The following is a 26168-nucleotide window of genomic DNA, read 5'->3' on the forward strand; positions in this document are numbered from 1 at the left end:
TTTCCTCCCAGTTTCTGTAGTTTGCCCCTCTCCCCACTAGGGTGGCCATGTGTCTGGTTTTATAGAGGACAGTCCAGTTTTCTGGTCTTCTGTCCTCTGTTGATATGAAACCGGATGCCTTTATGTCCTCTATTTTTCGCCGCCGGGCACTGCCCCAGCTCCGACGCGGCCCCCTGTGGAGGCTCCCCTCTTGGCCCGCCAATGACACCGCCACAGCTGCCTGCAGGAGCTCCCAGCTCAGCCTGCCCCCACCACTGACACTGCCGTGGCTGCCAGGGGGGCTCCCCCACTCCCCACCACCATACTCACCCTGTCGACACCACCACCGCTGCCTGCAGGAGCTCGCCATGCCTCCCCAGTCCCAGGAGGCACGGATGTTCATCGTGATGGTTACAGTTGTCCTCTATTCTTGAGGCACCTCGATGGCCACCCTGCTCCACACCCTGTAGTGGAAATAAGCATTTCGGCTATAATTTGTAGCAAACAAATGCTCGGACTAACAGATGAAAATATGGAGGAGGTTAGGAACTCACGAAGGAGGTAGTTGAGGGCGAAAGTTCACATTTTACTTTTACTTAGGGCTGACAAGCAAAGGTCACTGTCAGGGAATTAATGCTCAGGGCCATGTCTGTGGCGCTCAGGGGGCACTGTGAATTTTTTGTTTAAGCAGCCTCTCTGTCCAGTCGCATTTTGGGGGACCTTTTACAGGCCAGAGTGAGTTCAGCAAAATACGCACAGAGCACATTTATTCTGCGAGCCATTTTGTAGCATTTTCCGTTTAGAAATTGCAGCGGTTCGAGGGAGCAGGAATCCTGTTGTTGATGGCAGCAGTGGCAGTAGAGTGCGATGGTGGCAAGGACGTTTTACCCTGGAAGAGTCGGACGCGAAATTCAAGAGGGCAAATTGGTCACGATGATCTAGGTATCCCCCTGGATAGAGAGGCAAGGATGCATCCTGGTAATATTGAGGAGAGAAGTCTAAGTGAGGGTGAGGGAGGGTAGAGAGCCAGTGATGCCATGTTACAAACTTGAAGCAGGAGCAGCTGAGGGCTGGTGGACCTTTTTGTTCTCACCATATCCAAGCAATGCAATGGGTTATTTGACACACAGGCATGTATTCCTGCCTCCTCCCTCCAAAAAATATCAGTGACATGTTGCGTAAGTGTCTTAGTATTTCTGGACTGGGAGAGCTTTCTCCTTGTTTAACGTAAGTATTGCAATACTGATATGATCGTGGAGGCAAGCATGTCCAAATAGAGCCGTAGCTGTGGGTCCTGATTCACGACTCCTATGTGCTACCACCATACAAGTAATGAACTCTGGGTCCTTTCGAGTGCCGCTCAACCTAGAGACTATCTGGGCAGTATTAACCAGGCTTTATTTGCTTCTTGCTTTACCCTGGAAATACCATGTTTTTGAAAAAAGACCAGAATATCTCCCATCTATGAGCGAGTGTGAAGAACTTGACTTAGTTTGGGTTCCACGTGCAGAAAGAAATGCAGTGCTTCTATCAAATTAGGTTGTATTAGCTCAGCTGCCGAGGCAGCGCTGCAATGTGCTGAATTAGCATCACTCGCTGAAAAGCTAAATATAGCCTCTCTCAGGGAATAAGGATTTTTTTCCTGATCTGTATTTGGCCGCCTTTTTCCCTTCGGTCCACTGTGACAGCGCGCTGTCTGCAAAAGCCGGCGACGAGTCCTTTCATCGCGGTGTTCTTGTGTGTGAATTAAAGTTGCACCCCGTTTGGTGTCGCATCCTAGCTGTCTTTCAGAAACAAAGTTCGAACATGTGAAAGCCGTTCAAGTCAACGTTCAGGTCAGCCATGGGTTATACATATCAGAAAATTAAAATAATTTGGCTCCTGAGACAGGGATTTAAACACGTTTGCTCGCAGTTATCTAGCCTACCATTTTCCTCTGCAAAACCTTATATCCTATAGCGAGTCCCTTGTGAGGGATGGGGCCAGAATGGGGTGTTTCACCTTCCTCTACAACAGTAGTAGGGGTAGGGCTACTTGGAAGCAGAGCCCTGCCAATTCTTTAAAGAGGCCTCCAAAAGCAACTGTGCCGAAGGAAGCAAAAGTAGAGCTACGTAGGACCAAGAGACGAACGCGGTACTTGGCTTCTGCACCCCACTGCAAGCTTTGTAATGGGGATCCTGCCTCTGATCTTGAGGATAAGAGAGATGCCTCCCACAGGAACCAGTTTTCACAGCAGGGGAGCACAGAAAGGATGCGTTTAAGGCAAACCTGCACTGCATGCTCCGCCTGTGATCAACAGGAGAGCTCCTCTGCTCTTCATCTCTCCTATCCTGATAAAAGAAGAGTGTTTGCCGCCCTGCTTTTTGGGTCTGAGGGAACTGGATGAAGAACCCCAGTAGCAGCAAGGAAAAAAGGGGCAAAACAGATGTGGATTGACTTTGGGTTGGGGGATAAAAATTGGTGGGGGATGAGCAGCTGGGACCACTTTTAGCACTGAGTAGAACAGGGCAGGCTGAGGTGCTTTGAGGCCAGACCAGATAATCTAGTTGCCCCTTCTTTCTCTAAAAGCCATGAATTTCAGGGTATTAAATACTCTAATTTGAACTCTGGACCAAAGGCAACATGTGTTGGGAGGGAGAGGAGGTAGAAAACACTGCATCGCAACATGTAATTTGTTCTTTTGATCTGACACCTCTATATTAAGTATCACTCTTCCTCGAGTATGAGATAAAGTAGGTTTTTGTGAAAATAATGAACAGTAAATCTACCATTAAATCTTCAGGGAGCAGAGTGAGGCCACTGGATCTGTGTGAGAATTACAGGTTTTTCAGATTAACAGGGTTAGGATTCCCATAGGTGCTCTGGGATCCCTCTGCCCTAATGTCACCCTTAACATAAGAAATTTAATGCAGCTCCCAGAGGTCAAGAATCTGACCGCACATGGGGGTAAATCAGGAGTTACTCTACTAAGTCAAAGACGTTATTCCAGCGTAAACGAGACCAGAATCAGACTCATAATCCTGGACTACAAGCACAGGCTGAGAGCTGCAGGTACTTCCCATGAATAGATATTTCCCATGACCAGATCCAGCTAAGTTTATAAAACCCACGGAGGCGTGAAGTACGTAGCCGCACAGAAGTGCAGAACGGACTCCACTGAAATGTAAAATTCAGACTTTTCTTGGGGTCAGAGAAAGCGCCTTTAGTTCTCCCGTGTGCCCGTGCACCTGACATTTCAGTGCTGTCCTTCCATAAAGGGGGGATACAGCTTGAATGCTACTGCCTCCCCTGCAGCGGAGATTTCCTTGCCCCCGCTTCTTTACTATTAGTGTGAGACTCATGCAATCCTGTTGAAAAACAGAGCATGCTGGGATCTCTAAACTAAAATGAACTTGCTCTGTAATGTACTCAGAGCACCCGCAGCCATTCACTTGAAGCATGCAAAGCACTAGCTGGGAAAACCTGAGATCCCTATGCATGTGTATAAAGGCATGACTTGCCCATGTGCCCTCCTCCTCCTTCGCATTGTTCCAGCAGCAGTGGCATCTGTGTAAACAGCCTGCCCAGGTCCAACCTCCAGGAACAGGAAGGGCAGACAGTTTTTGTTCATGAATTGTGGCCCTTTTAACCACTAACAAGGCTTTTAATTACTGCTTGTCACTGTTGTCAGGAGAAGCTGTTCAGCAGCTGCTTATTATTGGCAAGAGAAGTGATTCTAATCGGTTTCTGTTTAAACTCTCGTCCACCACTTCCAGCCCTGGTCCCTCAGTTCCCTTTTGTCCTTAATTCTTAGCCCACAAATGAAGGTGCATTCCTGTCAGCTTTGATTTCTTCCAACAACTAATTAACGTTGCTTGAATTCACTCAAATACCTAGTGCCAGTGAAGTCCCTCTGGTAAGGAAATGAGGAGGCAGCCGTCTCCTTCCAAGTCATACCTTCCAGGTAGCAAAAGGCATATTGAATCTTGTTCTGCTATTTGACAGACCTGGGCGTGGGCACCACTTTGAATTGTCCCTTTGTTTCTGCCCAAGCTACACCATGTAAGTACCAAGAGGAGAGCTAGTTCTGCAGAGCGCAGCAAAACATTATTTCCAGGTTGCTGAAGTTGACATTTGCTACAGGGACCCGGTGGATTCCTAAGTGAATCAAACGGTCGGTTGCATGCTGGGAGCTGGAGGTATGGTCAGATTTCACCCCAAAAGAGTGTCTTTCATATATGTAATCCAGGGAAGAGATTTTAACAGATTGAAACTGATATAACAAAAACCAGTTTCTGGTGAGTTTAGATGCCTCGTGTTTTGGGCACCCACGTTATAACACCTTCAGGCCAGATTTTCAGAAAATCTGGAGTAGTCATCCTCCGAAAATGAAGCCCCTAAGGTGTCTGAGTTGGAGGCCTAGGGCTTAAGATGCTCAAAATCACTGCTGACTTGTGAAGATCTTGGTCTCTGTTTTTCACCAGTTCAAAAATAAATTGGACTCGAATAGACCCCAAAAGGGATTTTGCAGATGCATACCACTGTCACTTTAGCAAATGCTCCAGACAGGGGTCAGCCAGCCCTTTTCTGTTGCCCCTCTTGATTGCACATAAAGTACATAATGATAACTCAGGTAACAACGCGCGTAGGACCAGTCAGAGTAAGTTCTTTATCCAATACACATTGAGTGACTGGTAGCCCCCTTATGGCTAATGGTAGCCCAGTACTATTTCTGCCCACCCCCTCCGCACAATTTTCCATGATTTCCTATCTGTTTTCATATAAACCCTCCTTGCCATAAGTAATGCATTGAGCTTGTACACTGTGTGTGTTCTGGAAAATAACTCTGTCTTTATATTAGCTGCAACAGGGAAGAGATTGGAATCTAGGAGCAGATCTTTTATTTTATTCCCATTTATTGCACATGGTGTTAGGAAAGTCTGATGTTATGAAGCTGAACTTTAATCATCCTCTTTAATGAAAAAGATAACTATCTGTAAAGGGCGTCTTGATATTTTTCAGTTTGTGATCTTGCCTCATATTGATTTAAATCATTAATTGAAGCTTTTCTTAAAAAAAAAACTACTTTTTCAGTACTCTGCAGTCATTTCCAAACACCCAAATCCACCTGCGCCACATGTATGCGATAACTGGGGATCCTAAAAATCTGTTTGAAACAGAAAAATGTGGACTTTGCAACTTTACAGAGAATCTTTAGAATCACCAGGAAAAAGAAATTAAAACTTAAAATTGAAACTGAAAATAAAATGCTGGCTCCCCAGTCGGAGCCAGCAGTTCTCACGGCCGCTGTGGCAGCCCACTGGGGGGGAAAAGCCACCGGCACACAAGGAAACAGCCACAATGGCGGGCACCCCCCTCCTTCCTCTGCTGCTGATTACCTGAGAGGGCTGCCCATCACAGAGCCCCGCCCTCTCCACCAATCAGCATCAAGGGGCAGGGCTGCATAAGGGGCAGCCCTGTCTGCCAATCAGTGCAGCATGGGGTCACCTGAAGGGCCCATCAATAGTAAAGGGATGGGGCTGCTGTTGGGACCCCTCAGCCAATCAGTCCCGGGGGGGGGGGGGTTCACCATGGAAAAACATGGATTTTTATGGGTTTATTTGATCTGAAAATGGACTTGTTTTAATCATGGGAAACTAGGATCCCCTGTGATAACATGCACAGACCAGGGATTTCCTAAGGGGGATGAGGCACACTGTCCCTCAGACCATGGGGGAACGGGGGCAAGGCATGGCTGGAGTCTGTGGGTTGGCAGGGGACACCAGGTGTGCATGAAGAGGGGTCGTAGCTGCCTCCCTCAGCTCCCTATCAACACGGCTGCTGCTAGCCCTGGCTGACCTGGGCCGGGGGGGTTCCCGCAGCCACTGCTACCCCACTCCAGTCTGGGGCTGTGGGATGTGGCTACATGGGGTGCTGGGCTCAGCTGGGGACAGTGGTGGTGCTCTGCAGGTTCTCCTTTCTGTGCCTGCCCCCAGCTGGCGAGGGACATCTGTGGGGCTGAAGTGGCCGGGGAGCAGACGCTGGAAGAAAGAACTTATGTGCTGCCCCTGCTGATCCCTGCTGAACCTGGCACCCCACATAGCTACAGCCTGTAACTCTGGGGCTTCCTCTGCACCCAGATCAGCTGGGGTAGGGGGTGCGACAGCACTGTGGCACACCTCCTAGATCTGCCCCTATGTGAAAATAAATAGTAGTCAGGTATTAGAATAGCCAAAGCAAATTATTTCTTTGTGATGAACATTCATGAAGCAAATCAGGAAACAAGAGTCCGGGTTAAAAATCAGTTAGGGACTTTCTCAAGCTCAGATTTTCCTAAGGTGAAAATACTTAACATGGTACTGTATGGTTGTGTGATGGGGGGTGGGTCTAGGCTGTATAGCAACACTGCCTTCTCACGGCTGGAATAGGAATCATTTAACTGTGAGCCATAGTCCATGCATTGCTAGAAGTTAGTGGAGAGTCATATTGCACGCCTCAGTTTCCACAGGGGGCATCTGCCCCTGGGCCTGGCTGCATATAAATTCCATCTGCTTTGCATAAGTGTGCTACCAAAGTAAGTTTTTTCATTGAGATCAGTATCTTGCTCCATAGCAGTAGTCGCAGTTTATTTCAGAATAAGAGCTGTTTCTCCTAACATATATGTTTTTTGTTCTTTGAAATAGCATATGCGAGAGGCTGCTGAACGGCGGCAACAGCTGGAGTTGGAGCATGAGCAAGCCTTGGCTGTTCTCAATGCAAAACAGCAGGAAATTGAACTCCTGCAGAAGGTAGGTAGAGAAAATGAAAAGGAAGCAAAATGGCAGTGATAGGGCACAGGTAAAGAAATGGATTTGTAGTCAAACTGAACTTCATCCGAGTCCATCGCAAACTCCAAAAGCCAGCTTCCTATTGTCCAGAGATATTCAGCCTGATTGCTCATTTAAGTAGTAGTGAATGTGTGTTTTTGTCTTGCGTAGCTGTGGTCATAGCACTTAAAACCAGAAGGGACCTGTACTTTGACCTGTATGCACAGGCCATTACATTTCACATTTAAAGCCTAGGGCAGCTAGCTCCTCTCTTTGCCAATAGATGTTCATTGGATTTGCCTTTCTTACCTTTTTGTTGAATATATCTAATTGCATATTAGACACTCAGGTCCTCATTAAATACTGTCATATCTGGGCATTAATGTGGTGGGAACCCTTTAATAGATTTGGAATTTAGACATAGTACTACTCTAAACTTGGTAAGATGCCACGGTAATATGCCCATAAACAAAGCCAATAACTGCTGCTTGCGGGTGCATTTGCTGTACCATTGTGGTAGAATAATAAGCAGTTATTTATGTGTTGTATGTGTGTGTGTGCAGGTGTGCGCACACTTCTCTTCCTATCATCATGTGTTCATCTAGCCCTTCAATCTTCCGTTGAAAAACATAATATAATTCATCCAGGATTCGTGTTGATGGGAAACCAGATAGGATAGTTCCTCACCAACAAAGTTTATTATGAACCTGTGCAATGCAAGATAGAGAACTATTGATTCAGGTTTCCCAATCATTTATCAAAAGTTCCTATTCTGGATAGATTTTATTAAACTTGTAATGATAGATAATGCAAGGGTTTCTATTACCTGTAATAATATGTTTGCTAGCACTCCAGGAACCAATATTTTATCAGATGACACCAAGAAGACTTATTACTATAGGACAAGAAGAAATATAACTGTACTTCTTGGTACCAAGGGAAGCTTTATTACTTTGCAGCAGATTAATTCACAGTTTGAGCAGACACCACCTGGGCCTTCAGGATCTGATCCAACTCCTGTTCTGAGCAATGTTTACATTAGGACCTGATGAGGTGTATGAATAAATGGTGCTCAAGGAAGGAAGGAGCATAGGACTGAGGTTGAGCACCCTGCCATGTAACTGGTGGGCCAGACTGGTACATTTTGCTAGCTTTGCCATAAGGATTATTAAATTTCACCAATCTGAACAAACTTCATTAATATCTGCAATGGAAACAGAAAGGCAAGTAAAATAAGTTTAGCAAGAAATTACTGACAGCTACAAAAATTTGAGATTCCTTAAAAGGCTCTTCCTGACCAGACTCTGACAAATGTCCCCAGGAGCAGAACAAGCCATTATCTCCCTCCTTACCCCCTTGTCCTTCACTCTGGAGAACTTCTGAACAATAAAAATCACCTCCCTGCTATGCGAGTGAATCCACATTGTCCTTTTCTGACACTCCCTCGACCATCTCTTTCTCTCAGAAGATAGTACCATAGGCAGAAGCTGAAATGCACACACATGCATTTGCACACACACATACACACACAGTCACAGTCACAGTCCACCTTCTTTCTGCTGAGGAACACCAAGAACTTTACAACTGTTAGTTAATCTGCAAAGTGCCATGATACCCAGGAAACAACTTCATGGGTAAAATTCTTTATTTAAGGTGCATTAAGGTGATTTAGGCATGTGTCTACATATAGACGTGCTAATGTGCATTAAGGCGCATTAAATTTAGGCTGGCATAACTAAGTCGCATTAGCGCATGTGTAGCCGTGTCTACATATGGGCTAATGCAACTTAGCTTTGCCAGGTTAAATGTGGTATTTGTTTAAGCAGGTATCAAATTTAGGCAGGATTAACCTAAAATCACCATTTTTAAGGTGCATTAAGGGCATGCATGTGTGTACACACACCCTTAATGCTCCTTAAAAATGGAGATTTTAGGCTACTCCTGCTTTAAAAGGTCACGTGTAGACAAGCCTACTGAAATGCAATACAGCATTTTTTTACACTAATCAATAACTGAGGGCAAGAAATACAAACAAAAATGCAAAGAAACCAACTGCAATTGTGATTTGGCCATTGTGATGTGGTGCACTGCTGCATGTGGCATCTGGCTATTTATCCCAGTGGTTATTACTGTATTCTTACAATCACATTTATATTCACCAATATTAATTTTACCTGTTTATTAAAAGCTTGATACTGTATAATCTTTCCAAATCTATGAACCAAAGGCGTTATATAACCGAAACAATAAAAAACCACTACTAACTCTGGGTGGTCCCATTTACATTGCTTGAAACCAAAGGTAGACTTTCCATTCTGTATCTCCTAAATTGATACCATTTCATTGTAAAATACAGCTGTAGTGATCCACATTATATCCCCAGAAACTCAACTTGGGCAAGCTTGACTTAATCTGCAACTACCTTTTCCTACATACAGACCTGTTCAGTGTATATTGTTTTTATACCTGTTGACTTAAATACATAAAATTCAGATAGTAATTTGTATAAATTAGGACTCTAATCATGAAATATTAAGACTAATGTAAGGCCTTAACCAAATTTCATGGGTATTGAGATTTTAATTACTTTAATGTAGTCTTGTCTGTTGTCCAGTTGTGAAAAAACATGCAGCATTCGTTAAAAAATAGTGTTTAATTTACCCTTTTAAATTTCATTATACTGTAACTTACAGCAGTAGTTCCCTATCTGACCCAGGGACTGCCCATGGTTTACAAAGCACTTCCCAGTGGCTTGCAAACAGCTGCTTGTTTGGGGAAGGATTAATTAGTTAATAGCTTTAAAGAGTTTTACAGATGTAATGCATCATACATGGGCTGAGGTCCCATCATACATAAGTGCTTTGTTGAATCAGAGCCTAATTGTTGATGTTATTAAATTTAAGCTTCAGGACTAAATGAGTGATGGGAACATAAATATGTTCATTTTGTCTTTGACTTGCTAGTGGCAGAAAACTTCTTCCACTTCATAACCATTATGTCCTTCAGGCATTTATCTTAAATATTGCTTCCAGTCTGTGGTATTAGTTAAATAATCATATATTATTACAGTGAACTGCAGCATTTTTATCAGCAGTTCAGTGCTATTTTTTTTTAACAGAAAGCACCCTTATTTAGCTTAATATGAGTTCCTGCTAAACATTAAAACGATTTAAAATGTATACTTATATGTTTGTTGTTATTGTTATATGTTGTTCCCATCCTCAATATAGCAAAACTATGCTCCAAATAACATGTCTAGCACTAAATTTCTTGTTGAAAACAAATTTTCAGTTAACTTGGTTGACTTCAGCTGGTACTTACAAGGCTCTGTGATATACACTGCCGGCTGAATATCACTCTTCGCTTAAATTAGCTTATTCCAAAGTTATCATTTTATTACTAAGATCCTTTCATTAAGATTAAACATTTAAAAACGCAGAACCATTAATTAAGGTTAAGGTTCATACAGTATTTTGAAACATTAACATTTTATTAATGCTATTTAATGCTCTTCTAAGTCATATGCAGGTACAGAGATTATCATGAACTGCTGTGTTTGTTACTCGGAGTTTTAGTGTTGTAACTTTTGGGTGTCCTCATCCTAATTTGAGTGACCAGCATATTTTCCAGTGCTTCAGCAGTTCTGTTCTTAGCTGTTATTTTTTTCAAGAAGACTCTGTACAGAAGTGGAGTAAGAGGTAGCCAGACAAATACACTGTTGATTTGTTGCATTTTAAGTGATGCTGTCAGCATAGCGATGCCATGAAATTGATTTAGAAAGAACCCGTTAATTTATTGCATTTCCTTATGTATTCCAGCTGCCAATTGCACCACTATAAATTGTGGCAATAAATATGAGCTTTATGTCATAGGACCTTAAAAATTAGGTTCAAAACGTCCCAGAGAATTTCTTTCTCAAAACTAAATAGTAAAGAGTTAGTCAGAGTCCATTCATAGTGCCTGACAAAGTAGGCAGTCACATATGATCTTGAGCCCCCCCTCGGACATTTTGAACCTAATTTTTAGGAGAGGCAGTTAGCCATATTAATCTGAAGTCCAGCAGAAGGCAGGGCAGGTGTCACTTAAGGCCCCTTCTACACATTACGTGTATTATGCAATTACCTGGTTAACTGCACAATTAATTTAGACCAACTACACATGCAAATGAACTATCACACCTTTAAAAAGGTCCAGTCAGCTATGAAGTTAGAGCCGGAAAGTGTGTAACAATCCAAATTTACTTTGCTGCAACTTCAAGCCATTGGTCCACATCCTCCTCTCTGAAGAAGAGTGAAAATGTGCATTGCCTCTTCTTTATGGCGGCCCTTCAAGTGTGTGAAGACGGCTATCATGTTCTGTCTTAAGCGCCTTTTCCGCAAGCCTAACATGCATGCTCAGATCCTTCAGTCTCTCCTCATATAACTTGCCTTCAAAGTTTTTGATCATATTTGTTGCCTCTGGAACCTCTCTAACGTCTACACATCCTTTTTAAAATGTGGAGACCAGAACTGGACGCAGTACTCCAGATGAGGTCTAAGCAGTGCCAAGTAGAGAGGCACTATCCTGCGTCCCTCCATTCCTGTGTCTTGCACCTAATGCTTCTATTGATACAGCCCAAAACTGCATTGGCTTTTTATGCAGCTGCATCACACTGCAGTCTCTTACTGAGTCTGTGGTCTACCAGCACGCCCAAGTCCTTTTCCACAGAGCTGCTCCCATTTTGTATTTGTGTTTTTGATTATTCCTCCCAAAGGGTAGCGCTTTACACTTGTCCGCATTGAACTGCATCCTCTTAGGTGTTAAACTGGTCTGACAGTAGGTACAACAGAAATAAATGGGTGCTAAATTTTCTTGGGGAGAAACTAACAGTAACTCATGACTTGATTCTGTGATGGGCTGCACAAATTGGCCCCAGTCCCAGAAAGCACTTAAGTCCATTTCAGTGGGACTCGGGCTTGCTGGTGCCAAAAGTAAACTACTCACTTTAGTGCATTGGGACCTCTTGTGTTTGCTCTTTTGCTAGATCCCATCCTCCTGGACTGTGATGAATTTGGGACCGGACCACTATAAAGTATACCATTTAGCGGTCTTTTATAAAATATCGGCAATTTATGTGTTTGTTCAGTGCCTGCTTCTGTTCTTCAACTCCGTGTACAGCGCACAGGATTCTCTATTTATATTTGTTTTAAACTTGGTTGCACTTGATTTTTTTCTGAATAGAAGCACGTAAAACTGTCATTTAAAAGCACCCTTTTCACGCAAACACGACTGTGCTTAAATTAAAGCAGACTTAATGTGGCATGAGAGTAACCTGCTTTCTTCCTTTTTCTGTTATTGTAAAAAAGGCTCAGGTTGAGGCCAAGAAAGAACATGAAGGCGCAGTTCAGCTGCTAGAGGTAAGAAAGCCATCCTTTGCTTGTTGTTATATGAGCTCTATTCCAGCCCCTCCAGTATATAGTGGCCTCTGATAGACTGTAGAATCGGTGGGGAAAGACTCCTCTTCATTTTTAACTTACCTATGTGATGGAGGATGCAGTTACAGCTCAGTGGCTAAAGCACTGAACTGGAAAGCAGAAATCCTGTGTTCCCTTACTCTCTCTGTGCCTCTGTTTCTACAAGACAGAGATTGTGATACCTTTCTTTATATTCTGCTTTGAGACCTACTGAAGATGAGGACCATAGTATTTGCATTAGTACTGCTTATATACTTTTCTCCATTGCAACAGAATCAAAGTTTCATTTACAGATAGTGGCCAGTAATGGTAAAGGGAGGACTGCCCTGGCAACGCATGTCCATCAGCCTTCCTACTATTTACACATCAAGAGAAGAAAAACAAAAATGGACCTACAAAATCCCCTTCATTTTTGTTATAAATCGGGCTTCTTAACCATAAATCCCTTCATGTTACCATGTTTTCATCCATTCTTCCCATCTTTAAAGATGCGTATAATCATAGAACTGAAAGACTTACCATTTTTACATGGGATTTTCAAAGGCATTCAGTATCATCCTAACTCTGCTCCCACTGAAATCAATGGTAAAATTTCCCCTGACTTCAGTGTGAGCACATATAGGCTAACAGTAGCATTGTTTAAAAACCCTACTCACAACTCAGATATAGATATGGTTGGCTCAGTGTTTTCAGTAATCCACATGTTTCCAATAGGAAATGTTTTCAATGCTCAAGTTTCAAATGCTCAAGCTAGTTAACTGCACATATTATTTAATTACCTATAGTACTTGGCAAATTTTAACTGCCACCTCTGTAAACATGTAATGGCATGTCAAATTATAAGCCAAGACTTTCCAAACGGACTAGTGATTTTGGGTGACCCTCTAGAGATATCATAAATGACCCTGATTATCAGCGAGTGCTGAGCTCTCACCCTCTGCTCTCAGAGCATACTAGAAAGATTATTGCATTGAAAAATGTAAATGCCTTGAATATTGAGAGATAATTCAGGTAGTCTGACTGGCTAATTTACAGCGTGCTAATTGCCCTGTACAGACTAAGACAACATCCATCCATAAAAACTGAAAATCTATATTAGTTTCAGTGGCAGCTCCTCATAACAATGATGACCTTGGCAGAGGGCATTTTCTGGGGATTGATGAGTAGCTGTGTTTATCGACCCTCGGTTGCACTTCCAACCTTCTGTCTATTCAAGCTGGTCATTAATCCACAAGAAAGTCTTTAGTGATACAGTCACTTACGGTTTCAGAAAATATAGTGACTTTTTTCTTGTGTAAAACTGACATACAGAATAAGAGCCTGATCACTGCAGATTTAGCTGTACACTTCAGCTGGGGCAGAGCTGGATTTCTGAGAGTGGATTAAAACTTGCCATCACTCTGGGGTCACTTACATATAGTTTCAAATTAAATATATATGTCATTATTTTGTTTATGCAACCAAATTAAATGTGTACTAAGTTACACTGCCAGATTTGAAGGTTGTTTTATCCTCCTGTTGTAAGGGCCTTTTTGTCTCCCCTGGCTAGATGCTCTGGCATGCAAAAAGGCCAGGATAGGTGGCAAGGAAAGGCAGCAGGCAGTTGGAACCAATCAGGACTTTTTGGATGACTTATTTTTGGATTTGGTCTGAAAATGCCAAAATGTTGAAGCCAAAACTTTTTTTGCTGGAAAGTGTCCATTTCAATGAACCTCTTGTTTCAATTTCATTTGGGAAAAAAATGTCAATACAGTTGCAGAGTCACTTTCTGATATTACTGATTCAAAATCAGTCGCTTTCTTATTCTGGCTTGAAACAGCCTTTTATTTCAAAATGTAAACTACCTGTAAACAATACAAATACAGTCTCAAAATCTAAATGAAATTCCTTACAATGATCAAGGTATTTTATTGGATCAAAACCTGACTTTCTTTCTTTTCTTTTCTTTTTTTTTCAAGATTGTAGGTTTGCAATTTCAGAATTTCAAATGCTCCTTGATTTGGGATTGAGACACTTTTCAGAGTTTTCCTGGGATGGGAAAAAATGTTTTCAGCCCAGCTCCAGCAAAAGCCTGCTTGAGGTTACTTCAGGCTACTGAGCATCCCTCAGCTCCTATTTCACTAGAAGCTGAAGGTGATCAGCACCCTAATGAGATCTGCTGCATGATCCTATGGCAGCCAAGACATTTATGGTGCCTTGGTTCTGTATTGTTAAAACACTTGGGGTGCTGTGAGGAGGTCCCTGTGGCAGGCATTAACAATACCTCTAAGGGAACATCAATATGAGTCAGTGCAATTCTGGTCCTAACTTTCCATTGTACATACTGTCCCTCCAAGTACAGCAAATGCTACAAGACTGTTGACCAAAATAGCAAAATGACGCACCAATGCAGCCAGATTTCTTTCTCTTGTTGTTCTTTTTTGTTTCATACATAATGGATTGTCAATGATGAGTAGCAAACTGTTCTTTTCTGCCTTAGACCAACATGACACAAGGATGTTATGAAGTAATAACCATTTAATAATACATAAGTTCATCAGGAACATACAGTGCCCATATAAATAGATCAGCTGCAGCTACCTAGCAACTTGCCAGTGCTCAATTTGGTAAAGAGGATCTTAAGAATGTCTTAGCACTAAGTTCTGGAAAGAAAAATCATCTTTAGTTCTTTTCTTTTGTCTTTTCTTTTCTTTTTGCCATAATCTGTTCTTCCATTCATGTACTTGCCTCCTCAAGCACTGATGGAAGAAGAACCTTCTTAGTGCAGTAATCACCTGTAGAAAAAAGATTGTTTCTTTTATGTATTGTTTCCTCTAAAAGCTCCTTCTTCCCCAGGAAATGCTTTAGTCATATGCTTTCATTATTATCATATATATGAAAATTGATTTTAACAAATATAAGATAATAATTTAATATTTGGTGGAAAGTATATGATGCAAGAGGAAATAAGTAGAAGCAAAGCAGACAAGTGATCATTTATACTTTTTGAAACCTAATCGAAGTTTCTGTTTATCTAATTTGTCTGCTATCTCCGTTTTGCGTAACCCCATTAAACAAAGTTTCTTAAGCTTTTGCTTTCTATGGCCTATTAATTTTACCATTGTTTTTATTTAACCCTTAAGATTCAAGATCAGCAGCAATATTGATTTCTGAAGTATACTGTTGTGCGGTTTGCTTTTAATGCATGTTTTTCACATGTGGTAACTGTTTCAATGTATTTTGTTTTGAAATGTTTGGAAAAAAGTGCTCAAACCTGTTTTTTATTTCTTTCTTTATTTCACATTTCTTTGTTTACTGTGACTTGTTTGGAATCTATTGTTTTGCACTTCACCCAGAACACCTTGGACAGCATGCAGGTATTTTAGGGCATAAATTCTCCCTTCCCTGTACGTGATGGTCCTCCCCACCGTTGCATGGAATACATGCTAGAACCATTGTTATGCAAGCATGCTTGGCATTGATCTCTTTAAAGCCAGGGAAGACGGCAAGTCAAATCACTAAAGCCAGCAGTACTTCCTGCAACAGATTATTCTGTGAACGGGGCATGATGGCAGCTCAGCTAGCAAACCTGAAGTGACGTTCTTTACGAGCATGCCCAGTAAGAATGGTTCGAGATTTTATGCACAGTTGCACCTTTCAGATTGTGTGGATTTTGTCTAAATTCAGATTGCCTTTTTTTGTTGACACAAAAGGAATGGTTTTACAATGCAGTTTCTTGAAAATGTGTTTTCCTGAGGTGGAATTATTGAACCCTGCACCCTAAAGCAACTCCTGCTACTGGTAAAGTTAAACTGCAGGACTTTTGTGATAAGTCTGAATTCATACTGTCCACCTTAGCTGGTTGCTCATCTCTTCTTACCTCCACCTGTTGCGTACAATAGATGTCTTGATGACAGAGATGAAGTCTGCTTCGTTCTAGATTTCAGAAGATGCTTTAGATTTTAGAAAAAAACACTGTGCGCTTGCACAAGAAGCTTGGCAAATAACAGGGGAAATAGTTTTTATCCAGCCTGCAGGTCACTATTTACCATACTGCCATGTAGCCTGGCACAATAAGCAGTCTCTGATTTAGAGGGAACTGGAACTAGCATTTTAGGGCTTGGGTAGATTGAAAGAGTTATAGCATTGGTTAAGAAATCACTCCTATGCAGAGGGCAAGCACAACATATAAAGGGATGGTTGTGTTTTGCATTGACTTGCTGCGCAGCCACACATTATTGTTGGTAAGGAAAAGGAGACGCATTCGCAGGGATAGGGCTAAGTACAGACATTTGGGGAGGTTAAATTGGTTTCAGAATGGCCTCCCAATTTAAATTCAGCTCGTCCCAGTGCTGACCTTACACTTACAGACCTGGTCTCAGTGATCGGCAATCAGGCTGAACCTGTGACTGTACAGAAGTTCCACATACAGAAACCGGTCTGAAAATTGCAGAACCTGGTTTAAGATAAACCTGGATCTATGTAGATCAAACCAGTGCATGAAACTTTTGTACATTTTTCCTGTGCAGCCTTAGGGCTGGGAAAACCCTGCCACTGGCCCCAGCCCCAGGGTTCCTCTTTTCACCCCCTCCCCACCGGGCTATTTTTTGCCTCCACAACCAGCCATTCTGAATCCCCATCCCACAAGCTGCTTTGGGTGCAAGCTGCTTTTATCGGCTTTCACCAGAGCCAAGCAAGTAAGTCTTGGTGGGGAGAGGGGTCAGGGTGTAGGTTCACTGGGTGGGACCCCACACCACCCATGGGTTGTGCCTGCCCCCTCACCCCACCCACGGGTTGTACCTCTCACCCATCCCCTGGCCCCCCTACTACTCCCCCCCATCTTGACTTACGTGCTATCAGTCGGTAGTTTTGAATTGATTTAACCTTCCCTTAATGCCCCCAAATGTCTGTACTTAGCTGTGGGGACTTTAACAAGTAGCTGCTCTTGGAACTGCCTAGCATGACTCTTTCCCTGCAGAACTGAACTGGGCACCCAGGGCCTCTAGTTCTGCAAACCTTTAGGCCTGCGCTGGCATGTGAATAAAAAACGAGAATCCAAGCTCATTCCACTCATCAATGCCAGAGGTAGGAGAGGTGCGCTGAGGCGAGCTCTACCCTGCCCTTGCCATGCACCGTAATGCTCAAGGTATATCGGCGAGCAGCCTCTTGGCTTACAAGCATCTCACATTGGATCCTATTTTAATTCCCCAGCTTCAGCCGAAGCTCTCAAATCTGAGGCCAGTAGAACATAAAACCCTAAACTGGACCTGAGTGGTGAAAAATCCCCTTTCCCACCTTTTGTCAGTTTTGGCTTATTGGGAAAGAAATCTTTCCAGATCTCAAATAAAATATAGCCGACAGCATGGGTCCTAGAGGAGGGCTGGGAGGATGGAGGTGGAATAAAGCCCAAATGACTGCAATCCAGCAATGCGTGGGAAGCTCTCCTTCTATCCCCGGGGGTTGCGAGATTCTGTCTTCCTGGCACAATTTAACAAGCATGGGGGGACTTTGTTACTGAAATTTTTAACTTTTGTTTTAATCAGAGATTTTCTGTTTGTTAAACTTTCATCGAACTTGAGTGGAAACTGGTTTCACATTTGGGCTCCTTAAAAAAAATTCTCATTGACTTCAGTGAGTGGTGGACCAACCCCTGTGCTGAGGGCCCACATTTAAATAGCTATTAGTCCTTAGGTAGGTACTGTGGATGGGACTGATTTTATCCTCTGAGCTTAAATCCTTTTGCAGTAAAATAAGATGGTACCTCTTATATAAAACACATAGTCTGTGTTTCCACAAACTATGAATAGTGCAATAGTTTGTACTTGCTTATGTCTAACCAATTTTTGCCCTTCAAGCTAGCATAGTAGAGTGCAAAAAACTAACATTGAAGCTGATGGAAGATATTTGTTGCTTTGTATTACACAAAAACCTTTAAACAGGTTTTCAAATTGGAGCAAGCTTGAAATAAGAATGCATTTTTCATTTATATAAAAATGGATTGGGCTGCTGGGGACTCCGTATACTTATATTTGTTGTTAATTCACCATATTTGCACTGAGTGTCTCCATCATACTCCAATTTCAGTTTTATCCTCTGAAGGAGCTCAGAAGATCCTTTCTTTCTCTTTACTGAACATTCATGCCTTCTGAGGCTTACCCATACCTCAACATCTTTATGACTTGCTAATCACTAATTATCCTATAGGAGGATTATTTATAAAACTACTGTTATTGATGAAAATATAAAAACAATATATATATTTGCTTCACTTCTTGACATATGAATCAGCTAAAAATAGAGTCTGTTAGCCAGGTAGATCCCTGCCGGCTTGTACACCTTCCCTGTTCTCTCAGGGTTAAGGGCATCTGTACTTACACTTATGAAACAAATTAGAAAGCGACCTGTCTCAGAGTGTAGCATACAAAGATCCTCATGTCTTCCTACTCTTGACCAAATCCTACCCTGTTTTGAAGAACTAGACGCCGAAATGAAACAGCCAATTTTTTTTGAAAGTGCTGAGCGTTTAGCCGGCTGTGTTGTTTTCATTTTTTCAAATCTGGTCACTTCATTTAAGCGCTCAAGTGAAAGCATATCGAACCGTTTTGAAAAGGTGGCCCCTGTGCAATGGATGCAGATAGTGGAGGCAGTTGCAACACATCACATCTGGGAAGGTGATCTCAGTTCCTGCAGTTACTCAGTGGCTGCATCTACATAAGAGGCGGACTGCGCAGTAACCACCGGTGTTACTGCGCCGTGCTGTCTCCGCATGGTTTTTTCCAGACATTACTGCACAGTGGCAACGAGCGACTGCACAGGAGAGGTACATCACGGTTAGCGCCTGCCAGTGCTACCACTCGCTGGTGATGAGCTACTGTGCAGTAGACGCGCCCAGTGAGATGCAGTAATCTGAAGACAGAATTTGATAAGAAACAATGGGTGCATCTACATGTGCGCTTTACTGTAGGTGGACTAATTAGCTCTGCAGTAAAGCGTCAGTGTCTACACAAACACCAATATTAGGGGACAGTTAATTAATTAACCCCACCGGAAGATAGTACTGTCAGAGACTGTACTGTTTTATACTGGAGTTATTAACTGTGGTGAAACATGCATGTAAATGCTGACCCAGGCATAAATTGCTCCCTGTCAGCCCAGGCAGCACGGGGCCAACATCCTGCCTGCTGCCTAGCCACATGGCTCTGCACTTAGGGCACTCTTGTGCCCAGCCAGACCCTCCACCACCCGACTCTGTCACCTGGAGCCCGGGACTGACCCCCTGAGCCTGCTGCCAGCCTGGGGCTGCTGCGCCGTGGCTCCAAGTGCTGCTGTCCCAGACACGCATGCAGATGCTATGCCTGGGAGCGGTTAACTCCGGCATGAGCTTTTCCAGAGTTTATTCTATTGCCTTAATAGCACATGTAGATACGCCTCGTATGTATGAGAAATCTTCCAAGCTCTGGGTACAAATGGTGACTACACTATAAATAGCAAAGGAAAGCTTGAAAGAACTCATGCGAATCATATCACTGGGTCTTTATTTTTGTCTGTTATTAATCCCTACATCCTTAGTGGAAGTTTTCCTTGCCACTGTCTCTGTCCCTGGCAACTTTGTCAAATGTAAAATCCTTTGAAGATGAAAAGTGCTGTATAAGACACTAAATATCCTTTTCTTATCACCGCGCACCTTAGGATTCCAGCCAAATGTTTGCTGTGCTTTAGGTGCCTTTCCAATTCAGCAGGTTAGGTAAAAACGATTTACCAATAGGGAATATGTCCAGTTTAGTCATACCTGTATTGGAGTTTTCTATAGCTCCTATCCATTCTCAGGTAAAACAGATCTTTCTGCCAAGGTCTGCAAGGGAATTTTAGGGTCATTTCCTTTGACAGCTTCTCTTTCCCTGGTAGAGAAGACTTTCTTTCAGATTTGCTTTTATTTTTTTTTCTTTCCCTCATCTATGAATTTTGTGGGCTAGGGAGAGTTTTACAAAAAACCAAGAAGTATATTCTGCAATACGTCTGAAGTTGATAAGACTCTGACTTATGGAAATGATTTCTGCAGTTCAGCCCTCCTCAACCCAAAACAATTTGTCTCCAGTTTTCTCACAATCTTGTCAGCTGTACGCTCCAAAAGGAGCACGGTTTTTAGAGAGCTGCATGTTCAGATGTTGCTGGTGCATCTGGGTCCTGACCTGCGGCTGGCACTGAGGATCAGCGCGAAAGCCTAGAAAGAGCAATGAACGGCGCCAGGAGCAAGTGGAAGGAGCAGTTTGCAGAGCTGAGCTGGGCAGCACATTTTGCATGGGTTGGAGCCTCAATCTTGTTGCCCTCTTTGGATTTGGATGCAAGGAATTTCACAATGACACATGCAAGCAGGAAATGTAGAGTTTCCTAATGAGGCATTTTTCATCACTGATGTTCGTCTAAGCCAAGTTTTTTATTGCACAGGAAGGAATTGGAGAAGGGCACCAAGGGCTAATTCTCTCCTTCAGCCTTACCTGGGTGGGGCTTGAGCCAGCTCCTCTTCGTTCAGGTTTCTTCTAGGCTGGGTGACGTTCTAGTAACAGTGTTGGTTATATCTGCGGGAAATTGGATAAGCACCTGGGTGTCTTCTGTGTATTGTTGGAAGCAGTGTTTGTGGCACCACAATACTTTGAGAAGGCTCACTTACATGTTGAAGAGATCAAAGGACAGGGTTGTCCCAGGAGATATCTGCAAGAGACAGTTTTTGAGGTAGAGGCAAAGTGGCCAGATACCACCATCTTTGGTCCTGTTGGAGAAAAATGCCTGATGGTGCCGCACCTTCCATGATGGACATTTTCTACCCACAGGCCAGCAGTAGCACGTGCCTTGTGTGTGCATAGAGGCCGAGTCATATACGTTCCTAGATGTGGCTTCCCCCCCAAGTTCGTCTTTTAGTAGCACTAGGGCTGCCCCCGAGCCGTGTAGCCATGTGAAGTGTAAGTGGGGAGTATCCACTATTCAAGCTGCTGGCAAAAACCACATTGTTGGAGCTTGGTGGCCAGTACCACTACTATCAATGATTTTATCTAGGAAATGGGAGGGCATCGTGGTAACTGGAGAGCGGCTAAATATGTTAACTGGTCTATTGCCGGCCAGGTGTGCTTCTCTGAAGAAAGCGTAGGTGGTTTCTTATGGCACTGGACACAGTTCTCAAAATGTAATTATTCCTGTGTAGCTCTACGATATTATTTGAAATACATCAGCGGGTTTGTAGACAACCACGGGACACGTTCCTGTCTGGAGAATGCCACAGCCGATCCGTTCATTTCAGTGAGCACTGCAGTGAGCTTTGACATTTAGCAGCCTTTACTTAGACATTTTATTTAGCTTTGGAAGAGCCAGAGAATTAGATTAAAATCAGATCATTGTAAATTTTATCTACGCAGCTTTTCAACATACAATAGAAACCGTCAGGGCAACAAAAGCACTTTTTGTTCGTGAGATTGTTATCTCAATCTGTAGTTGTATAAATTCTGCAATCAGAATAGCCACAGTGCTGTTTAAAGCAGGTCTGACCCCAGTGTCTTGTCATCTGGCCTGTGGGGCTCCCCACGGATCTGCAGCGCAGCCCCACAAGCCATGGCCCCACGTGCTAGATCAGGTATGGGCTCCAGTTTTGGTGCGCAGATGCCAGGCAGGGGCAAGTAAGGGCTCCTGGAGCCTGATCCTTACCAAGAAGAGGTGGTGCAGGGCCCTGGGGCCTGTTCCAGCCCATGGACCAGCCCCGCACCATTCATCTGGCCTGTGGGGCCAAACCTGTGAGCAGCACTGGTTTACAACCATCTTTGCATGTGCTATGAACAGTCATTTTTTCCATAATTTTTCTCTTAAGGCATATTTAAAAATATGAATACATTTTAGAGGTGGTGACAAGAAAACAGTGTTCCTGCTTTTTAGCAATGTTTCAGTTTTGAGTCTCAGTTTTCCAGTGCTCAGTCGGATCTATCATTTTCTAAAGGTCTACTTTAATTCCTACATATCTTTTGTAATTGGGATGAAATTCCTCCTGGTATAGAAAGCCAGGAAACATTCTTTGCAACATGACAGTCTTCTTAAATAGGATTTTGCTGCTGCACAGAGCTCCTGGCTTTCTTGGCTGGAGCGAGTGTGACTTTTAACATTTAATAGTCAAAAGAGCAGTTGCTTAAAGTTAGGAGCTTTGCAAGTACGCAGAGTTGCCAGTCCTTGGTTTTGCTGTAGATCTCTCCTTTTTTGCCTTGAAACCTCCAGCTTTGTGTAAATATCAGACTTTTGAACCGCACACACTTCTAGTTCTCTTGGTTGTAGAGAGAGCCATGAATGTGAGACTCATAATGGCTCTAACCCCAATGTGCAAATAAGAATCTCCCCATATTAATGATTTGTTTAAAAAAACCCAAGCCTTGCCTTTTTTGTGTCAGTCTCATGATTTTTGGGGACTAGCTCATGCAAGCTGAGAAACTCAGAATCTTTCCCACGTCATACTGGGATAGCCGATTGCAAAACTCTTCCCTGCAAGGACTGGGTTTCTAACGATCTCAATCATTTTATTTATTGGTGTGGTCCATATGCTTTCTGCTTAAATTGTATGTAAGAGCCTTGTTGCCAGTTATCAACTAGTTGCTAATGAGCGGCAAAGTAACCCAACAAAAAGGCTTATGTGGGGAGCTAACAGTGGGAGAATAAAGAACAAAAAGCAGTCACTTCGTATAAAACTCACACCATCTCTGTTGTCTCAAATTGTTCTCTCCTACTCGGTTTCGGGTACGAACATCAGCCAAACATGTTCGGGCCTCTATAACAAATTGAATTTGATTTGCATATTGTGAATTTGAAGAGATTGACTAAACTTTGAAAATGTATTGCATTCTTTCGAAATACTTTATTACCAAACAAATGAGTATTCCATTCAATACCGGGAAGTTAGGATGTGTATATGCATGCGTTCTTTGGGGGTGCATGTGGAAAAGACAAGAGATCATTTTCAATTACTTGAATTTACAGTGATTGGGGCACTGGAATGCATTGCATCACTTTTCCATAAGCCATATGGTTGTTTTTGTCACAGTGAGGCATATGGATGTCATATAGCTATGGTTTCATGCAGAGATTTGCTGTATTCATTGTGCAATAAGTGGAAAATTCTACTTTTCCAGAAATAAATAAATAAGAATCCAGTATAGTTGAACGGGCGAAATAAAATAAGTCTAATTCCTATCTAGCCCACCTTATTAATACAGCTGTTTTACTAGGAGTGTAGAGGGCAGAGGGGTTAAATGTGGGAAAAGAATGGTTTCAGGATAAAATATGAGATTAGGAAATAATGTATCAGAGCCTGGTAGAGCTGCCCTGGGTGAACGCTGGGATCCCTGGGCCTGTGCTGACCCTCTGCACTTTGCATTTAGTGCAAGCACATCCTTTGCCTGAGCTCCAGCCCCATGGATATTCTGGATTTACGTTCACTTCTTCAGGGATGGACGATATTTTAAGCATACATGCTGTTCATTTTGCTATCAGAAGGAATTTACCAATCAGGAAACCACATGCATTTTCCCCGTCTTTCTGAGCAATCTTTGTGTCCAGGTCAGAGCCCTCTGAAGAGTCCAGGATCTCTCTGATAGACATGCTCTCTCCTCTGAATCATAGAGAATTTGTCTGTCTCCCTTACAAGTAGTTTCCATTGTTCTCTGTTGGTGCCCTGGGTTGTAAAAGTGCTTCCCTATTTCTTTTCCTTATCCAAACTCCCCATGCTTCTGTGAGTCACTCCTGATGCAATATACCAGAGTTTCTCGAAGCGTGTTTTCTCTGCACAGTTAATTCAGACTCGTCCCTGAGTTTTAGCTCAAACCACCGTGTGTTGCATACAGAACAACTTCTGGCCCAGGTTTGGAGGCATTTTAAGCCTCACTGGCCTGTCTGAGGTTGAAGATTAGAAGCTAGATGCTGCTTTCACTTGGCCTCGAAAGAACTAATTTAAAGTGAGGATACCAGCAAATATCAGGCAAGTGCTGATAATCCTCCGGTGCGTCTCTCACCGGTCCACCCAAAAGACAGACAAAGTCATTTGCTATTGACTCCATTGGAGAAGAAGCCCAGAGTATCTCAGCACAAAGAAAGATGTGCTTCTCAACACATATGGCCAAGGGCAGGATGGATAGGTACATTAATGCTGGGGTAGCTTTGCTGTGGGAATACCTGTACTCTGGGTAGGCTAACCCAGATGCCAGTCACCCAAGTTAAATGTGCAGGGAAAACAGGTTCCAACTTTTAGACCCAGTGGGCACATTCACACGTGCTATTCAGGTGATTGAATAAACTCTGGCGCAGTTCACACTGGAGTTCATTGCTCCCGGGTGCACCATTTGCACACGTGCCCTGGACCACAGCACGTTAAGCCGGGGCGAAGCAGCTCTGGCTGGCAGGGGCCCCTGGGGGTCTGCCTGCCAGCCCAGGACTCCTCTGACCTGGTTCAGTGTGTTGTGGAGGGGCTTGCTGGGGCACTAGAGTGCTGCAGGAAGGGGCTAGGCAGCAAGCAGCCCCTGCACTGAAGCACCCTCATGTCCCAGCCAGCCCCATCAGCTTCTACACATGCACTGTGGTGGAGTAAATAACTCTGCCACAGGATAGTACTTGTGTTTGGCAGTACTATCCTACACTGGAGTTAACTCATTTACTCCTGCCTAGTGGCACCACACATGAAGACAGTGATGTTTTACTGAGGAGTTCATTAGGCTACTCCACAGTAAACAGCTCCTGTAGACGCACCTAGTATGTGAGAACTTTCTACTCCCTAAGCCCCTACCTCCTACAGCACAGTTGGAGATAACTGAGTTCACTTGAATGGAGAGCCATACAGGTACAGTGACCCTCCGCCGTACTTGGTTTCAAAGAGACCTGGCACTGCACTGGCAACGTAGGTCTTACTGCACACGCACGGAGAGGTTTGGTGATGCAGCAGTTGCATCATCTCGACCAGAATTCATAAGTTTGTCCATCAGCAGAGTCCCCAGATTGTCATGGAGTCATACCATGTAATTTCTGCTATGTCACAGCTCAGTGCCTCGAAATTAAAATGGTCGGGAACAGTCTGACAACAACAAATTGCGTCACTCACACTTGTGAGCAGTCCTCTGTTGGCTGTTATCCAGATTACTTCTGGACAGTTTGGCATATCCAGTGGTGTATGTTAATTCTGAAACAGAATCCAGCCAACAGCTAGGCCCACATTCTGCATGAACCATGGCTTTTTCCTTTATAAACATTAGTCTTGTAATTAAGTAAACTGTGACTTAACAGCTAGGGATGGGCAAACTCAGAATGGGATGCAGGGTTGGGCTGGGTTTGGTTTGGTTTGGAGAAGTACCCAGGAGCTTGGCTGCTTTTCCAAATCAGCAATGCTTGACTGAAATTTTTCCTAGGAACAGGATTTCCCTTGCTAGTTTTCTAGCACTGCCTCTTCTGCCTCCCCCCTGGAGATACTGTGAGAGCAAGCTTTATCTTAGTTGGACATTCAGAATGAAAAAAATGCTTAATTGGATATTAAAGAACGCCCAAAAGATTTGGCTGTAAATATCTGAAAGCGTTGAGGAGTGAAGGGCAGAACAGGGGACTTTCTTATTAATTCAAGTCGGTTTGCCCGTCCCTACTTCTTGATTATTTTCAAACGCTGACTTGACCGTAGCTCTCTGTTACCCTACTGAGATGCATCCCCTGTGTTTTGGTTGTGCAGGCCAAAGTTCGAGAGCTAGAGGAGAAATGCCGGACACAGAGCGAACAATTTAACCTCCTTTCCAAGGAACTGGAGAAATTTCGGCAGCAAGCTGGGAAGATCGATCTCCTGAGCAGTAACTCGGTGGCATCCTCAGACCTCCCTGGATCCCCTAGTAAATCTCTGTCCCAGTTAATGAATGGAATAGCCAACTCCATAGGCAAAGGTAAGAACAGGCACTTTTATTTAGTAAATTTGGAGTTA

The 26168-nt window shown here is 43.3% G+C and overlaps 1 protein-coding gene across 11 annotated transcripts in view; it reads left to right on the top strand.

Annotated features, from left to right (window-relative positions):
• The window catches only part of RIMBP2 (RIMS binding protein 2), a 328093-nt gene that overhangs the window by 231987 nt on the left and 69938 nt on the right, over nucleotides 1–26168 (top strand). For 10 of the 11 annotated variants that reach the window (XM_090061952.1, XM_090061954.1, XM_090061961.1 and 7 more), the window contains 4 exons: nucleotides 6642–6746; nucleotides 12110–12160; nucleotides 15553–15573; nucleotides 25926–26130. In XM_090061952.1, coding sequence (XP_089918078.1) covers nucleotides 6642–6746; nucleotides 12110–12160; nucleotides 15553–15573; nucleotides 25926–26130 — 382 coding nt within the window. The remainder of the gene's footprint in view (nucleotides 1–6641; nucleotides 6747–12109; nucleotides 12161–15552; nucleotides 15574–25925; nucleotides 26131–26168) is intronic. The other variant, XM_090061951.1, reaches the window with a different exon arrangement.

This window comes from Crocodylus siamensis, chromosome 9 (genome assembly GCF_052110815.1).
Source record: "Crocodylus siamensis isolate JL-2025a chromosome 9, ASM5211081v1, whole genome shotgun sequence".
In the NCBI taxonomy this organism is placed as follows: Eukaryota; Metazoa; Chordata; order Crocodylia; family Crocodylidae; genus Crocodylus; species Crocodylus siamensis.